This window comes from Cicer arietinum, chromosome 7, assembly GCF_000331145.2.
Source record: "Cicer arietinum cultivar CDC Frontier isolate Library 1 chromosome 7, Cicar.CDCFrontier_v2.0, whole genome shotgun sequence".
In the NCBI taxonomy this organism is placed as follows: domain Eukaryota; kingdom Viridiplantae; phylum Streptophyta; class Magnoliopsida; order Fabales; family Fabaceae; genus Cicer; species Cicer arietinum.
Genome location: NC_021166.2, coordinates 53,373,262 through 53,387,745, shown reverse-complemented (window position 1 = coordinate 53,387,745; position 14,484 = coordinate 53,373,262). Strand labels below are relative to the sequence as shown.

Here is a 14,484-nt window from a genome sequence, read left to right as displayed (position 1 = left end):
TATATATATATATTATGCACCTTTGAGATGGACATTACATTAATATAATTGAAAAAAGATGAAAATAACCATTATTTATCTCGTGAGAACAACAACAATCAAGTCTTATCATACTAATTATAGTCAGCTAAATAGATCAAACAACATCATAATGTTCTATGATATAATATTTTTTTTATCCAACTCAATAATCTCTAGATATATTTTAAATAGTTTCTCTTGTTTTTTTAGGTCTTCCTCTACATCTAGCGGTTTCACTACCCTCTATTTGATATATTATCCTTAATACATAATGTACAACTTTTCTCTTCACGTCTCCAAACTACATTAGTCAAGGTTCTATCATCTTTTATATGATAAGTGTTAAATCAACCATCTGTCTAATATTGTTATTTCTAATCATATCTCGTTTAATATTTTAACACATCCATCGCAATATTTTCATCTCTACTGCACTTAGTTAAACCTTGTGTTGGTTTTTTTACTGTCTAACATTGTGTTCGCACAACATCTCTAGTTCCTACCGTCGTGCGATAAAAATTTAAAGTTGGTTTTACATTTAAAGTTTTGATATCAACAAAAGTATTTTATGAAAACAATATATTTGACTTCAAAGAGTATGAAAGAAGATTCATGTTTTTGAAGAAAATCTAAAATAAGATTTAATTCAAATTTATAATTGAAGAAAATCTAAAATAAAGATTTAATTCAAATTTATAATTGAAGAAGATCTAAAGTAAAAATTTATTCAAATTTATAATTGATGAAAATCTTTGGTCAAGTTGAAAATAAGATATGGTCAAGATTTGAAGAATTTACAAAGTCAATCTACCCAAAATAGGAACAAAATCAATCTGAAGAAATTACAAACCTAATCTACACAAAATAGAAACATAATCAATTTGAAGAATTTACAAACTCAATATGAACAACATACAATTCAGAATTAAACAATGACTAAATTGAAGTTCAAATTTTCACTATAAATAGACACTCAAAACTGAAGGAGAAAAACATCGAACAACAAAAAAAAGTAACTCAAGCTCAAAGTTCTCAATTCTTCTTAGAGTTCAAAGAGAGAAACACTTGTTCACGTTAGAAATATTTTCTGAGTGTTCTTTTCTTAGAGTGTGAGAGTTATTATTATTTTTAGCTTTGTTAGAAGCAACTACTCAAGTTTCAATCTTTTGTATACAACCCGATAAAGGTTTAGTTCCTTCTTCAATTTGGGGTTGTCAGGTTGTTAGGAGAAGACTTGACTTGTAGGGTCAAAGTGGTTAGTTCCTCAAAAGTCTAGGGTTGTCAAGCTGTTTGGGAAGATTGACTTGGAGGGTTAGGTGCTTTGTAATTCAAGATATTTGAATTAGTGGATTAACGTCTTCCGAATGAGGGCACTGGATGTTGTCAAGTTAGTGGTGAACCAGAATCAATATACGTGTCAAATTACTTATGCATTCATTGCTTGCTATCTCGGAATCCGATTATTTCTACTCCAAGTAAGCCACCAAAACTCAACTAGTTTTATTTATTTATTTATAAATTATTAAAAAATTGTTAACTTTGGCAAACACAATTCAACCCCCTTCTTGTGTTTGCACCTTCAATTTCACTATCCTTTATTTGATCTATTCTCCTTAATACATAATCTACAACTTTTCTCTTCACGTTGAAGTAACAATGTCAATTATAAGGAATGGGGGTTTGAATTATAATTGTCCCCTTTTAAAAATTCTTGTTTAAAACTGAAGGTTTAACTCAAGATTGATCTTGGTTGTAAACAAAGATTGATCTTGGTTAGTAAAAAATAGCAATATCAATTTTATCAATATAAAATCTGATTGTAAAACATAAAATAAATAGAGATAGAGAGATCACACAAAGATATATCCTGGTTCACCTAATCCGAATTACGTCCAGTCCTCACAACCGTGAGATTTTTCATTAAGTGTTCAAAATGGAGAATACTCTTAGTTTTTACACCACCAGTTTAGATCAACTTTGATCTGTTATAATCTTCACCTTTCAACCTAGAAAGGATTTTTACAATCACCTTTCAGCCTTGAAATGATTTTTACAAACACACTCAATCTAACATTAAAGATAGACTTGAGTTACAAATGATGTGTATGATAAAAGTGTTTGGGATCTTGAAACTTCTCAACACTTGTTTGAGATAAATGAAAGACAAACTCAATATATAATGATTCAAAGATATAGTGAAGAGAGTTGGAATTTGCTTGAAGATTTTTTATGACTTGTTACTTGAAAAAGTGTTGGTAGATTTGTAAATTGAACTCTTGTCTTCATCTTCCAATTGATCTTCAATTTATAGATGTTAAAAGGCTTTGAATATTCAGTTTAAAATAAATATATCTGTTGGACACACTTCCCAAGTGTTAGATGTATTTTAAAGCAATTAAACATGTGTTTATTTGTTGTCCAGAACGATCTTGACAAAACGAAGAATGTTCTTGCTTTTCGGTTTCATGGAAAACGTGAATGGGTGAGTGAATGAGTTATCACATGTCAGTTGGCACTATTTTGAGTCATGTTTATGTAGAACTTTCTGCAGAATATTGTAAGTACAATGTACTTGTGTCTTTGCTCACAACTCATCAATTTGGAGATCAATCTTGAGGTTGTTTTTTCACCTTTGGGCATTGATCTCGAGTTCTTGGCTTCACCAATGATTTGAGCAGTCTTGATACTCTTTAATATGTGGTTTATATTGTGGAAAATTATCTCTTTTAATTTTGTCTTTAAAAGAGAATTAAAACCAAAATATTCTTTTGTAAAACAAGAATATTCTTCGTTTTTTTGTTTGAGTGTTGAACTTTGAAAACTGTTATGTGTGAGTCATTTGTCTCAGAAACATGATGTGCTTTATGCAAAAAAGGTGCAGCAGTAGTGTCCTTGTTGTCATGGTTGTCCATTCTCATAGCTCATCAATTTGGAGATTGATCTTCATGTTTTGTTTTGCCTTTATTGATCATCTTTGATCGAATCTATCCAAAACAATCTTGTGTAGATTATTAACTTCATCTGTGATGAATATTGATGTTTTGTTGTGTAGATATATGTACTTTTGTAGCTCATATCAATCTTAAATTACAGCAGATTTTGCTCTTTGTAAACCAGAGCGTTCTTGGATTAAAGTTGTGAAAACGAATAACGTTCTTCGTTTCTGTTTTGAGTGATTACTGGATTTTGACAATTCTGACAGCTGTTGTGTGCCAAACTTTTATGTTATGTACGTGTGTCAGTGATGCAGGGACTTTATCATTTATGTCCAGTTTGTACTTGCTTACTTTAGCCTTCAACTTTGAGGATTAGTCTTGCCTTTGATTCTTGATGCATTACTTGTCTTGCAATGATGGTTTGAAGAGCAACAAAAATTATGGGAATGTCCTTATAAGCTCTTGATGATTCCCTTTCCAGTTTGGTCCTTTTCGAGGGACGTTGATGATCATCAATAGGAGTGCATTGGGAAGGAGCAGCAGAGGTGCAAAAAGTGGATAAATAAGATCAACCAAAAATCAAGAGTGTTCAAGCTGAATCCAAGAACATTCTTGACATCCAAGATCGTTCTTCGAATTGGTTGGAGATGAGCTGACTTGTACTTGTGATTGTGTCAGTTGTCTGAGATGATTGCTTGCTTTTAAGTCACGTGTGCAAGTCTAGATTGAAAGTACAATCAGCAGTGTACTTTACAACTTGTAACTTTGTACTTGCAATTGCCTCATTTGAAGAATGATCTTGTTTTAAATAAAGAAAATGAGTAAAAAGATTTAGAGAATGATTTCTGATCAAAAATTGACCTTAAATCACCCCTCTTAGATGAATAAAAGAGAAATTGAATAAAAAAGAAGAAAGGAATTACCACTAGAGTTTATGGGTGAGGAGGTGGCTGAAAAACTATATTATGTACAATTGGTTACAAACTCTCAATAATATTCTCCTATTAATGTAATTTTCTAATATATATATATAGTACTAGTTTATAGGTGAACACTCTCATATGTCAATAGTTTTCTTGGATATAATACTCTTCATTCAACATTCAATTATTTAGTATCATGTCATTTTATATATTTAATTATTTTATATCAAATTTAAATTTGGAAGTAATTTTGATCTGTAGGTAACAAGACTTCAAGGCACTAAAGAAAAAACTAGTTTATATATATAATTATTATTAAGAATAGGCATTAGATTAAAGATTAACTAGTGAGTATGTACGCATCATCAATAATAAGAGGCTCAATGACATTCTAATCGTTCAATATTCTACAGCTTCATGAATAATGGAACAAATAGTAACAAAATTGCAAGGCTAAACTCAAATTAGATCAAGCCTCCCACATGAAAACAAACTTGGTGAGGAATTGGTAGCTTCCAAAATAAGGAAAATCTTAAGAACTTTATTAAGTACTTGAGGCTATTATTCTACTTGAAAGTACCGAAGAGAGAAAGAGAATTTTTATCGTTTTTCTACACCAATTATTGGCAATCATTGTCCTATTGATGCATAATAATCCAAGGAATATTTCTGTAAGTGAATTTCTCTCTTTTACCCCCCTTCTTGCTTCCTTGATTTTCATTTTATTAAATGTATTTCTACATAAGCTATTTTGGATCACAACACCAAGGGAAGATCATAAACACAATATTTTGAGTATATTGATATTCATGTACATGCATTTTGAAAAATATATTGAATTAATTGTAAATATAGTAAATGATACAATAAAATACTCTTTTCTGTAACTAATATTTTATTAATTATAAAAAAATCATCTAATTCATGATCTCCACTACTCAAGTGTCTCAAGATGATAGTGATACAATCATAACCAACTTGAAACACAAGCAAATAAAAAAGAAGAATAACCAATGGAACATCAAAAAAAAAAAGAACACAATAAGTGTGTTATAAAAAAAAAGCAAGACTTAACATTGTGACAATGTTGGAATATTTATTATATTGTACATTTTATTTGCTTTTTTCTTTTAGAAAATTCACGCATACTAATGTAGAAAAAGAAGAGTATCTTAAGTTTGAATTGAAACACCAACGTATCAAATATCTTAACAAATGCAAATTGAATAGTACTTATGAGACATATTTTATTCTTCCTATTAATACTATTGTTTATTATAGAATCCTTTTGAAAAAAAAAACAAAATGGTATATAATTTAGAGAGCAAAACATGTCAAATCTACTAAATAGATTTGTTTAACCCGTCATTTTGACTAATCGAGTTGATGTTTTAAACTTGATTATCTAAGTTGGTTTCTTCTGTTTAATCCGTTAAAATTACGCATTAGTAACTAGGTCGGGCGTGACAAATTTGACATGTAAGATTGATTAAAAAAACTACAATAATAATTTGTTTTTTATACAATTAACTTATGTCTTATATAAAGATGAAATAAATGATAAAAAAAATCGATGACAAATGATCAAAATACGAAGACCAAAAAATCATCTTTAACATTGTTATTGCTATTTTTTAAAAATTAATCTTTGATAAATTTATGTATTCACACTGTACGAGAAACAATTTTTTTTTATTAAAATGAAATGAGTGCTCTAAAGACATTAATTAAGGAATCAAAAGAGGAAATAATTTTAAAAAAAAGTTTTAAATTAAAATGGCAACTTTTTCAAATTATAAAAAATTAAATGTACAACTTCTAAAATTTTATTTTATTTTTTAATCTATTAACAAATGTATATTAGCATTTCCCTTACATAACAAAAAAACTATTACTTTTTCGTATCTGAAAGTATTCTATAAGCATAAATCATCTTGAATCATATCTGAGTAAATATACATTTATTGTTTGTAATGTTATTTACTTATTAATTATTGCGTCAATAATAAAATTAATATCATTAATTTGTTTTATTATTTTGTTTTTGACTATCCATTTGTTTTAGGGGAAAACAAGATAAAAAAAAACAATGTATTTATAGGTGATTTATGTTCAGATGATTAAATGGAAGAGTTTAGTGTAACTTTCCTTTTATTTTAGCTTTTTTATGAAAATTTAAAAAATAAGTTTTGTCGATCGTCTCCCAACCTGTCATGAGCTAGTGCAAGGGTAAAGTTTCAACCCATATTATTTTATAAAGAGTCCAAGGTCACTGTCTTCACTCTCCACTACGTTTTTAAATATTTACATATAAATCATCTTTACAAATAAATAAATCATCCACCACAAAAGAAAATGTTAATAAAAATACGCGGTCCCAAATGACGAACCACATGTTTAGGCTGAAAGGTTTAATACATTGTACCAAAAATAAAGAAGTTGTTATACATCAAACCAAAATTGAAAGTTTACGCCAAATCTATTTTTAAAAATTTAGCTATATATCTACACAATCTATACAAAAATTATTATAATATTATGAATAATTATTAATTTATTCACTGTGTTGATTTTTTATTTTTATAAATAAAATTAAGAGCCATGATTTTCCTAAAAGAACTAATAATAAACTTAAAGAAGATACTAATATAAAATGCTAAATATTACTGTATTTTTATACCTAAAACAAGTATTATTGTATTTGAAAAAAGAAACTAAAGATTATATAATATCAATGTAAAATTATTTTATATTATCAATTAATTATAGTTTAACAATAAATTTAATTAAAAAAATTAAAAAGTTGTATATGTCCTCTTTAGACTCGTGAAAAAATTATGCATTTATCATCTTGTACAAAATGTAAAAATAATCTTAAATGTTAACAATCGCTTAAACAATTTTTCTTTTGGATCAAAATCGCTTAAACAATTAAAAAATAATTTAATTCTTTAATATTAAATTACTAATAGTCCGCGTAAAATGACAAAAAGTGGTTTGAAAAAAAAAATCAGAAAAAGGAAGTTTCTCGCCGGTGAGGCCCGTTGTCATATGAAAAACGAGCATATTCAGCTAAAACAAATAATTAAGGAGTAGAAATAAAAAAGTAGAATAATTGAGGTACAGAATTGCATAACAGGCGAATAATATATCCACACGTGTCCTCCCGTGACCTAAAAAACGAGTAAGCACAATAAATTTATCAGAATCTCCCTTCCTATCCTATCTACAACAAATGAAGAACACCACCAACCACAAACTCTGAACCCTTCAAAGAAACGAAATAAAGTTTTGGCTACCAAACTTCTCTGAAACTTTTTCTCCTCTCTCTTTTCTCTTTTCATTCTCATCTCAGGTAATCTCTTCTACTATATTATTCTATGTTTAATGCAAAAGAATTAACTATTTATTTTTGTTTATTTATTTATTGAAAATAAACTGAATAAGGGATTTTGTTTTATTTCTTTAATTTTTCTGTCTTTTTGTGAATTAATTTGATCATCGGTGATTCTATTCGGTTCAATCGGTTCGTTATTCGACGATCTAACTATGGTTCTGAAGATTTCGATGGTTTGACTTTTTTTTTGGTAGAGTAATTTTTTATGACTTTTATTCTGATAATTCGATGCTTGAATTTGAGAGTTGTTGATTTAAGTTTTGATGTTTTTGGTTTTAGATCTGAATAGATTTATGTTAAAATTGTAGGTGAAAGGATTTTTTATTTTTATTTTTTTATGGATCTCGTGTTTTACTTTTTATTTGTTGTGATTGTTGTTATGAATTTAAGGTGAATATTGGTTCATATGGTTTGATGGATATTGTTTTGAGAATTTTTTTTGGTTAGTTGGATGCTAGGTAGTTAATCCCAGCGTTTCCCGGCAACATCCCGCTGTCCCGGTGCGGTACAATGCCTGACCGCAACGGCGTGTCCGCGACAGCGTGAAACAAGATCCCGACGAGATTTGGGCGAGATCCCGCTATCTCGGCGTAGTTAATCCCAACTTTTCTCAGCGAGATCCGGCTATTAGTTTTTCCTTCTTTGTTTTATTGTTTCTACTTTCACCTAAAAAGAAGAAGTAGAATATGCTAATGAAGATGATGCTTATCTTTGATTCCTATGCTAGAACATGCATTTGAGTTTTAATATTTAGTGATTTTATTACTGTGTTAAAGACTTCAATATGCATCATCTTTATTTCCTTGACTTTTGTTGGCATTTCAATGTATGTTTTGACTAAGAGTAAGACTTGTAAATTCTTATTACTAATTATAAATGTTTCAGAGTTTGAGTTATTTGTTAATTTTGCATTAAATATAGATTTATATAATATTATTCATGTAATTTGTTAAAAAAAATAGCAATTATCCCCGATAGCGCTATCCCGCTATCCCACTTTTGGGGTTGGCCGCGACGCACAGCTATCTGGGATTAACTACCTAGGTTGGATGTTGATTTATGATTCCATGTAGAGTTTTAATTAGGGTTGTGTACGGTTTGGTTATTTTGAAAGAACAAAACTGGATTGAACTGAACTGTTTAGAATATGGTAGCAAAGATAGATTAGAACTTGTTTTATGTTATGATGATAACTAAACCATGTTCAACTGGATTTTTTTGGTTTGGCGAAAACCTGTTCTACACGGTTTAAACTGGAAAAATAGCATGGAGAAGTTTTTGGTTGTCTGTTTGCACTCTTTTTTATGCTCTCCAAATGGAAAAACATGTGTTTACATACTTTGGATAAAACCGTGTTTTAGAGCAAACAAACTACAAGACAAACATGCTTGAACTAGAAAATGAACTATTTATCACATATGAACATATAGTTCATTGTTTTTTCACACAAAATAAAGCCTTTCCGACAATTCTAAGCCTAGGACAGAGTGTTTGTGTGCAGTAAATGAGTTGTACAAAAATATATCCCTTATTGTTGCTTGTTATATCTCTCTTACATTTTCCCTTTCTGAATCTTGTAATTTTAACATATCTTTCTTATTGTTACAGAAAATGAGTCGTTCACAGGATCCACACCCATCCCGATCTTTCTTCCCTTTTGGAAATCCTTTTCGCATGAAAGCACCTAAAGGCTCTCACATGTCTCCACAACTTCTTGCAGTATTGCAAGCTTTTGAAGTAACATTAGCAGAGAGGCTAAGAAAGCTTATGCCTAAAAGCAAGGATGAAATCCTCAGCTTGTCTTGGATGACTTTGGCTATGAAGTCACTTTGCGAAACCCATAATGACGTACGAACCCTTATAACAGATCTTGAGCTGCCCGTGAGTGTTTGGGATGAAAAATGGGTTGATGTCTACTTCGACATAAGTACGAAGTTATTAGACATATGCAACGCATTTAGTTCTGAGCTTTCACGTCTGAATCAGGGCAATCTTCCGCTCAAGTGTGCACTGCACAATTTAAATCCAGCCTCATCAAAGCAATTTCATCGAGCCTGTACTTTACTCGATGATTGGAGGCGACACATTAGTGCTAAGAACCCTAGAATTGAGAAGTGTAGCACCATTTTAGATGGTCTTGTGGGAACACTTGATCTTCCCAAGGTTAAAAATTCTGCAAAAGGTAAGGTTTTGATGCAAGCTATGTATGGAGTCAAGGTGGAGACTGTATTTGTTTGCAGTGTGTTTTCTGCAGCATTCTCTGGCTCTTCAAAGAAGTTGCTAGACTTGGATGTTGCTGACATGTATTCATGGACTCCAGCTTTTAAAAGTTTACAGAGTCTTGTAAATGAAGAAATTAGAGTTAGATTTTCCAGTGGTAAGTTTTCTGTATTTAGTGAGTTGGAAGCGGTTGATGCTGTCGTGAAGGAATTACGTCCTACTATCCAAGGTGGTGTAGATACCGAAGACAAAGTTGAGAAAGAGTTGCTTCTGAAGACTGTTGAGGAATTAGGCATGGCTGCTGAGAAGCTTTCCCTAGGAATGGATCTTCTTGCAAAGGGAGTGGACGGTTTCTTCCAAGCAGTTTTGGCTAGTCGTGATACTTTGCTATCCTCTCTGAGGTTTGATAAAACTGTAAATGATCGTGTCCTTGGTCGTAACATAGATCAGCAATTAGTCCATTGACTATACACTAGTCTTATTAAGGTAGATGTTGTGTTTGGGGGTTTTATGTTTGTATTCTTAGTATTTGATCCTATTTGGTTTGTTATATTTAAGGGTAGCATGGGTAGGTTATCTGATGATAGTATGGTTGAGCTAAAATGTATATGTGTGAGTGGGGTGTTATATGTGATGTTGAACAATATAAAATATATAAAAAGTTTTATTATGTCTACCGAACCTTTTTAATTAATTGTGCTTGCATGATCTTTATCAGAATACAAATGTTTATTTGTTGTATAATTCATCACTTTGTGGGAGTTTTTCTTGTCTTAACCCTTTCGTTCTCGAGGTACAGAGTTCTAGTTTTCTTGTGGTAAAGAGTTCTGGTTATTTGAACTATTCAATTAGTGTTTGAAATTGAATATTATGCCCGACGTCTTTTGTGGGCTGTAGGTTTATGGGACTCTACCAAACATGTGACATCTATAATTATTGCAATTTATCACAGCAACCAACTCAGGCTAACAATTCAATTATAGCGCAAGCAGGCAAGACAACATCATTAACATAGAGTGAGTATAAAGAAAAACAAGATCTCTTTTACTTCCACAATACCTGGTCAAATCGAAACAGCAAAGATAGAATTGAGAAATGCTTTGCTTAGGCCATTCAATGACATTTTTCACAAAAACAGAGAGAAAGGATTCAGAATCAAGGTTATAAAAATCCAATTTGCGCATTAATACTCGAATTTACGTATTAAGGTGTAAAAAACGCATTAAGTCATTGGTAGATTCAAAAATTGGTAAATTCGTTCTGATAATCAAATTAACACAGGTGAATTTGTAAATTTACAGTAAATTCGAGTGAATTCTGCAAATACATTGATTTTACGTTAATTTTAAAAGAGGTTTAATTTTGTTAAGTCCAATTAAAATTTTTTTTTTTCACTTTTTCACACGTTTCAGACGAATATTTACTCTTCGCATACTCAGACAGTTTTACACTGACATCCAATAAAATTCATGCATTTTGCCACCTCATACCACTACACTCCACTTTTATGGTTACATATGGCAAAATAAATAATTCTCATTAGATATTAGTGTAAAATTGTTTAATATTGACAATGCAGATCCATTAAACTCTAAGAAGTTATGATAAAAGTCAAATATCATTAATAATTTAACGGTTATAATTGATTAATAATATAAAAATTCTTTATACTACATAATATATAAATTGAACTCTAGTATTAATTAAATAATATAATTAAAAATTAATAAATAATATTTAAAATTAAATAAATAACACTTATTTAATTAAACTAAATATGACAGTGATAACTAAACTAAATAACACTAAGAATTTTGCACTATTGTGTTAAAAAGAAATTGCACCCAAATCAATCATATGATATCTAATAGTATACGATTGTAATAATCAATGCACATGCATTTCACAAAGAAAAGCAAACTAGAAAAGAGAATCTAAGCACCAAGTTTCTCATCTAATAAAGATTAAAGTTGGGTTCATGCATTTGATTGAACTTTTCCAAGAAATCACGAGGAAACCAAATGTGAGAATTTTCCAGGAAAGTGGTAGAACTAAACCCATGGTTTGTTCATTTTCACGTTGGAATTGTCAAACCCCTTTATTTAATAGAAAATTTATCTCATTTTCATCTTATCGTCACATAACATAGCGTCATTTTTTTTTATAAATATAACATAACGTGTTTTATTTCTTCATTACATTTCTCTTGTCTTCTAAAATTCAAATTGACCTTTTGTAAAAGAAAATAAAATACAACTCTGATTAATTAATTTAACTATGGTTTGTTTATTTTGTTACACAACACAAGATCCGAATCCCGCACAAATTATATCATATAAAAAATATTAGTTTATCATAAACCGTTTATTCTACATGATTGATGCTATTATATCTTGGAAATGCTGGTCAATATTAAAATTAAAACAATTGAGTCACCTAAAATAATAAACATGCAAGTTTTTTTAATTTTTTTTACAAAAATAAAATATATTTATTTGTTCAAATTAACAGAATACATTAATACAACATAAATTTAAATTTATTAAAATTAAAATAATAAATTTATAAGTAAATTAATAAAATTTAAGTTAATAACGAAGATATATTTACAAATATAAGTATTATAAAATTCAAATTTTAAAAATAGTTATGATTTTGAATATACATTAACGATCTAAAAATTATTGATTAAAATTTATAATATATAAAAATTATTATGTTAATATGATTGAGGGTACACCACATCAAAAAAAAAAAAAAAGTTATTTACCTTTGGAAAAATGGTTTAACTTGATTTGACTTGTTTTTTGTGGACCATAATTGAAAATGTATAGTTTTGTTAGTTTGTTGACTTTATTTTTTTAAAAAGGTATTCTTACGCGTACTATGGAGGCTACATAACTGAGATCGTGTGTTTGAGAACCACGTCAAATTGGTTCGTTGACTGGGTTTTCCTACTTTCATTATTTTTTTAAGCAAGAAAAATAATATTTATTGATGAAAAATTTAAATAAATAAAAGTAAATCTTAACAAATTTGATGCTTTCAAAAACTAAATACATAATTTTTAATATATTTTTCAAAATAATATTTTCATCTTTAAATATTTAACACGTGTCTTTAGAGGAACGATTTAATTCTTTTAGTATTTATATTTGAGATAAAATATAATTACTTTTTCGTTTACAATGAAGATCAAAGGAAATATTAGATATGATATAATTTTATGGTTGGTTATGTTTACATTACATTTTGTACAATAATTATGGTACCAATTAAACAAAAGCATCTAGAGTATTACATAATTTTCAAAGGAACGTGACAGAAGAGTAAAGAACACATATTTCCGAAGCTTAATTGACCTGTGGAATTTATTTGTATATACTTTCATGGATCGCCATCTATGAAGTTTCTATTCAAATGACCAATTTTGGGGTCAGGAATTAAAACAAGTAATCGAAGCATAAGACAAAAATAAATAAACTAAGACTAGCTATGAAACATAAGAAAATATAAATATTTGTATGGAAATGGAAAACGCGTATTATTGGAGATTTTTTTATTTATATTACTTTTTTTACATCCTAAAATGTCACACTTTAAAAAAATAATACAAAAATGTTATATTTTTTTCCCAATTATTGAAGGAATTTTTTTTTATTGTTAATAGATGGGATGCGACTTTGTACCATTATTGTTTTTTTGTTTGTTCTTTAATAAATATTTCTATTTATTATTAATTATATTTATTATTATTTAATAAATTATAAATAATTAAAATATTTAAAAATTCAAAATACTATTATAAAAAAAGATTAATAATAATAATAATAAATTTTATTAATCCTACGTTCCAACTTTATTTTTATATCCTATTTTTTTACTTTTTGACCAAATTGCCACAATTCAAAAAAATAATACATAAATGTTCTACTTTTTAGCCTCAGTTGCTAGTTGTTGATCGCAACTTAAGTATGGTATGATATGAAAAAGACATTGTTGTTTTATCGATAAAATATGAGGGACACGTTATTATAACAACTTCATCTTATTTGTTTTTGACACATTATTATTACAATTTACTTCTCTTTTGCCACATTATTATAACAACTTTCTCCTTTTTTTTTTATCTAATAAATAAAAATTAATAAAAAAAATAATAATAAAATATGAATTTGATGTATTTTTTTTTTAATTTGTGATATTAAATTTAACGTGTTTTGTTTGTTAAATTTAATTAATTTTATTTTAGTAATATATTATTACTATTATTATTTATTAATATATTTTATTTTATTAATAGTTTTTTGAATTTTTAAATATTTTAATTATTTATAATTTATTAAATAATAATAAACATAATTAATAATAAAAATAAATATTTATTAAATGGCAAAAAAAAAATGCCAGTACAAGGTCGCATTTCCGAGATGCGATCATCTATTAACATTAAAAAAAATTCCTTCACCTCGTCGCATTCTCATGTTGGGATTCTGGGACAAAGAAGTAAGACATTTTTGTATTTTTTTTGTTTTTCAAAGTATGGCATTTTGAAATTTATAATATATATATAAAATTCTGTAGCGCTATATTTCACATGCAAATCTTTGAACAGGACTTGATAGTTGAATTATGTACCTTTTATCGGTGACCCTTTGATCTAGGACGTTCGTTGGTATCAGACTTGGGGGGGAATAGGTTATATAAAATTGATTAAAAAATATCTAAAATCTTGAAATTTTATCTTGAAGAATAATAGTTTCTGGGTTGTAAGTCCCGTGTTTAAGCCAACGTACAGGTGTTTAAGGGCAGTGAATCCTTGAAAGTTTCTTCAAAATAAAAAGGCAAAATTTTAAATATGGATAATCTCTTTTGTAGAACTTCTTCTTTCTCCACTCCTTCTACCCAAAACTTCCCAGAGAAAAGGGAACCTATCAATAGTGAAGAAATTACTATTGAGGACTTCCAAAAATCTATAAACAATTGG

General features: G+C 28.6%; 1 protein-coding gene across 3 annotated transcripts; it reads left to right on the top strand.

The window, feature by feature from the left end:
* Positions 1-7,077: 7,077 nt before the first annotated feature.
* Positions 7,078-10,173, top strand: LOC101496821 (protein BPS1, chloroplastic-like). 3 transcript variants are annotated; one of them, XM_027336332.2, is made up of 3 exons: positions 7,092-7,235; positions 7,725-7,867; positions 8,886-10,173. In XM_027336332.2, exon 3 carries the CDS (start codon positions 8,889-8,891, stop codon positions 9,960-9,962), a length of 1,074 nt encoding a protein of 357 aa, XP_027192133.1. In that variant the 5' UTR covers positions 7,092-7,235; positions 7,725-7,867; positions 8,886-8,888; the 3' UTR covers positions 9,963-10,173. The 3 variants fall into 3 exon arrangements, with proteins under 3 accessions (XP_004510750.1, XP_027192133.1, XP_073219881.1); XM_004510693.4 differs by lacking the exon at positions 7,725-7,867 and having other exon boundaries at positions 7,078-7,235; XM_073363780.1 differs by lacking the exons at positions 7,092-7,235; positions 7,725-7,867 and adding an exon at positions 7,285-7,467.
* The last annotated feature ends 4,311 nt before the right edge of the window (positions 10,174-14,484 follow it).

Excerpts from the sequence above, each read along its gene's own strand:
- LOC101496821 (XM_004510693.4), top strand. The coding sequence starts at position 8,889 with ATGAGTCGTTCACAGGATCCACACCCATCCCGATCTTTCTTCCCTTTT.